Source organism: Siphateles boraxobius, unplaced genomic scaffold, assembly GCF_051911475.1.
Source record: "Siphateles boraxobius isolate OS27281-9 unplaced genomic scaffold, OSU_SipBor_1 5, whole genome shotgun sequence".
Classification (NCBI taxonomy): domain Eukaryota; kingdom Metazoa; phylum Chordata; class Actinopteri; order Cypriniformes; family Leuciscidae; genus Siphateles; species Siphateles boraxobius.
This window is the reverse complement of record NW_027509141.1, coordinates 12,195,752-12,199,801: the sequence shown is the minus strand read 5'-3', so window position 1 is coordinate 12,199,801 and position 4,050 is coordinate 12,195,752. Positions and strand designations below refer to the sequence as shown.

The following is a 4,050-nucleotide window of genomic DNA, read 5'->3' as shown; positions in this document are numbered from 1 at the left end:
AGTATAATCTACAGAAAACACTTCAAATTGTAGTGGACTATTCCTTAAGCATATAACGCATATCATTGTTGCACATGCGTATGTTCCAATATTGTAAAAAATAAAAAAGAGCATGCATCAGAGGAGAGAGAGAGAGAGAGAGAGAGAGAGAGAGAGAGAGAGAGAGAGAGAGAGAGAGAGAGAGAGAGAGGAAGACAGGGGGGAGGGGGGTTAGAGGGAGGTGAGGTGATTCCTAACTGCTCTCTTTTTCACCTGATAAAAGAAGCTGAGAATGAAACCAAACCCTGAGTGAGAAAACCAACATTTCAACTCTGTCACATTCATTAAAGACCTTCAAGGAGCACATCACAACCATGCAAGGTAAATTATATTTTAAAAAAAATCTCCTTCTGTTGAAAGGCTATTCAATTTAGTAATTAGTAATTATTTTAAGAATTTATTTATTAAGAATTTTGAAAGTAAAAATAAAGTACTTGCATGGTTGTTTGCAGCATAGATACAACAGCAATAACCTTTTTTGGTTCCATACAGTTCTTTGGAAACTAAGTTTCTTGATGTTAGATTACAGGTTTTCAAGATTTATCTGTTCATCAGTTTTTTGAGTTCTTTAGGTTTTAGTTCTCTATATAATATGAGGCAGTAAAACACTTTTTGAGTTCTACATAAATAAGAATGATTTAATAATAATGATACAATTAATTTTACAAAAAAAATAATAAACTATTGATAATTAACTAAATAATAATTTTAATAAAACAAAACAGAGTAACATAGGAAATCAATTGCAGAGTCCAATGCAGTAAAATTAAATGTATTAATGAAATATATTTTAGTGGATGTGAATCGTAATGTGAACTGTTTTTCTAGTGAGAATGATGCAGAAAACTGCTCTGCTAGCACTCTGCTGCCTGTTACTGTCAGTTACATCTTCCCCAGTCTATCCAGCACTGAGGTAAGATACACACCAACTGTTCCATCATGCGTGTATTTTATTAAAATATTTGGTTTCTTAATTGGTGTAATTAACTCTTTGTTACATATTCTTACTCTTATACTAGCCTGTTCAATAGTGTGACTTCATATTTCATTAATTTATTCATTCATTCTGTAATGTGCAAGTTGGTTTAGTTGGTTGCATTCTAGTTGGTTTAGAATGCATTGCTATGGAGAATACCATTCAAATTACATGGCTCAAATAGTTTAACTATTTACTTATCATTATAAGTAATATTATTGTGTTGGCTTAGTTGTAAATTATACAATATTAGTTTTTAAAAAATATATAGATTTGTAAATGTTTTTTGTAAAAGTAAATGTTTTAACATAAGTGAACATGATAAAAATATAAAACTGCTACACATTTAGCAAATCTTTTACCTTTTATAATGTTTTATAAAGAATAAAAAGCATGTTTGACATGGTTTTAATAACAATGTAGAGACGATGAATTGACAAGGCCTGAAATCTGCTTTTGTTGTGTTTAGGGTCAGGGCTTCTCATTATAACCAATAGACACTGGACGTTTTTGCATCTTATTTAATTAAGGGGGGGGGGGGGGGGGATGTTGCATAAGAAACTAGATAAAAAAGTTTGTCAAGACAAACTTTGAAGTTGGCTTTAGAAAGCCAGACCAGAACATTTGAAAAAGTTTGACAGACAGACTTAAACTAAGGTGTTGTTATACGGTTGCTAAGGTACTTGGGTGGTTTCTAGAGTGCTGCTATGCGGTTGCTAAGGTACTCAGAGTGGTTGCTAGGGTATTCTGGGTGTCTGCTAGGGTATTTGGGTGTCTATGCGGTTGCTAAGGTACTCAGGGTGGTTGCTATGTGGTTGCTAGGGTATGTGGAAGGTCTAGTCTGAGTTTGGTGGTTCTAGAATAAGAATAATATTAAGTTTAAATAGCTTTTCAGTAAGTTGGCTTTCTAAATATTACTTTGTCAAGAATTGTTATTGAATCTCATCATGAGTTTTGTGATTTGTCAACTTAAATGCATGTGGTGGATTATTTCTCTCCACTTTAAATAGTATGCTGCCTATTTCATATTTAAAAAAAGTTATTCTTCTTCTATTCTTCTTGTTCAATAAACTGCAGATTCCCATGGTGACGGTTTAACCCATATAGTGTAATATCATGCCTCATTGTATATTAGCGTGTATTAAATGCTCTGTCTTTTTGTCCTGGGAAATAACAGTGCACAAATGTTCAATAGCTTTTTTTGTTGCCAAGACTTTACAGAAATTCACTGCCATAAATAACCTTACAAAATAACCAAAATTATTCTATTACTGAAAATCTGATTAAAAAAGCTCCTGTCTGAAAAGGTCTCCAAAGCATCCTGCATTTTGATTGTATCGATTGATTTGAAGGAGATGTTCTACCTAATCTTATAGAGTATATTCACGTTTTATAAATGTAACAGTGATTTATGTTTGTTAGCGAGCGGCTGCGATGCTGATGACCTCCTCTTTATTGAGGATCCAATGCAGCTGACAGCAGACACTTCACTGTTGCACACTCCAGATGCTGAGCTTAGGTCGCTCATTCCTCCATTCATTCATTCATAAAAACTATTTTCTAGTAGTTAAAATTTTTGCTTGCCATTGGTTTAACACTTTCACTAGCCATACTAATAGATAAATAAATCAATAAATTAATAAAGAAAATTTAAAAAATCATGTATCTTTTTAGAAGCAGCATTGGCCCAACAGTAAGTACAATGTTTGTTAACCTGAAACTCTTTTACACTGCTCTGGCCTATTGGGCAATCCCAATTGCTGAACCATAACGCCATCCAGAAATTGTATAATCTGACTTAAAATATAGTCATCCTACTGTTATAACTGTATGATGTTTAAACAATATTTTTAGGTTTGGAAGACATGCTGATGCCATCTTTACCAACAGCTACCGAAAAGTTCTGGGTCAAATATCTGCCAGAAAATTCCTTCAAACTGTTATGGGCAAAAGACTTGGGTATGTTTCTTTTTTAGACATTTATTTGAACAAATACTTTTAAAACAGGGTAATTTCATTTTTTTTATTATTTAAATAATTTAGTTTTAGGTACCATTTTCCTCCTCTCTGACACACATGCCTTTAATATTTTGCCTCTGCTGTGATTTTAAGATTTGTGAACACCCAATATTGACATTATTGATGTTAAAATATGACCGATCATGTAAAAAAAATAATTTGAGAATGCATCATTATCATTAATTGAATGATTTATTTTATTATAAAAGATTAAAGAAAAATGGATTTGTACTGATGTGATTTAACCCATGACTTACCAAATTAATAATGCTGTATCCCATGAGATTTCAATCAATTTTACCTTTGTCAACAGACCAGAAACTCAAAACTATGTAAAACGCCAATCCGGCATATATGGAGACACCTACAAGCAAGATGTGGATATGGATGACATTGAGAGGGAACAAAGTTACAGAGAACCAAAGACTTAAGTTCTCAGTAGCTACACACTGATGAAAACATTAAAAACAATAACTGTGAACTGTCTTTAATACTTGCATTTGCCATATTTCACAATGGATTAATAAAACTCAGTTCACCCCACGGAAATAGAAGTCCCTAACTAAAATACACAAATGTTTAAATCACTGTATTTTACATCCACATCATAGTAAAAGTGCATATGGTTGTATAGTGGTATAATTGATAGTTCCCTTAACCCTCTCCTAAAACACTGATGAAAAATTCTACATTAGGATCTCTATATTTACTTACTCAAAATAAGTTAAAAAAAAAAAGGGGAAAAAAGGGACCACATTACTCCAGTATTATCCGCTCTTCATTGGCTGCCGGTTTAGTACAGGATTGATTATAAAATTGTATTAATGTTTTTTAAAGCATTGCATAACATGTCCAAAAACTACATTGCTGACCTTTTAGGATCTTACATATCAGGTAAGACATTAACATCAACGAACCAACTCTCATTCTAAAAAGTCGTCAAAGGGTGACCGAGATTTTTCAGTTGTAGCTCCCAAGTTGTGGAACAGTCTTCCCTTATTTTTACCTAGTTTTAT

General features: G+C 32.7%; 1 protein-coding gene across 2 annotated transcripts; it reads left to right on the top strand.

Moving 5' to 3' along the window:
- The first annotated feature begins 239 nt into the window (after window positions 1-239).
- On the top strand, window positions 240-3,688 carry ghrh (growth hormone releasing hormone). 2 transcript variants are annotated; one of them, XM_077204259.1, is made up of 4 exons: window positions 240-360; window positions 868-952; window positions 2,870-2,974; window positions 3,348-3,688. In XM_077204259.1, the coding sequence occupies exons 1-4, from the start codon at window positions 354-356 to the stop codon at window positions 3,463-3,465; spliced, it is 315 nt and encodes a 104-aa protein (XP_077060374.1). In that variant the 5' UTR covers window positions 240-353; the 3' UTR covers window positions 3,466-3,688. The 2 variants fall into 2 exon arrangements, with proteins under 2 accessions (XP_077060374.1, XP_077060373.1); XM_077204258.1 differs by lacking the exons at window positions 240-360; window positions 868-952 and adding exons at window positions 2,466-2,534; window positions 2,690-2,708.
- The last annotated feature ends 362 nt before the right edge of the window (window positions 3,689-4,050 follow it).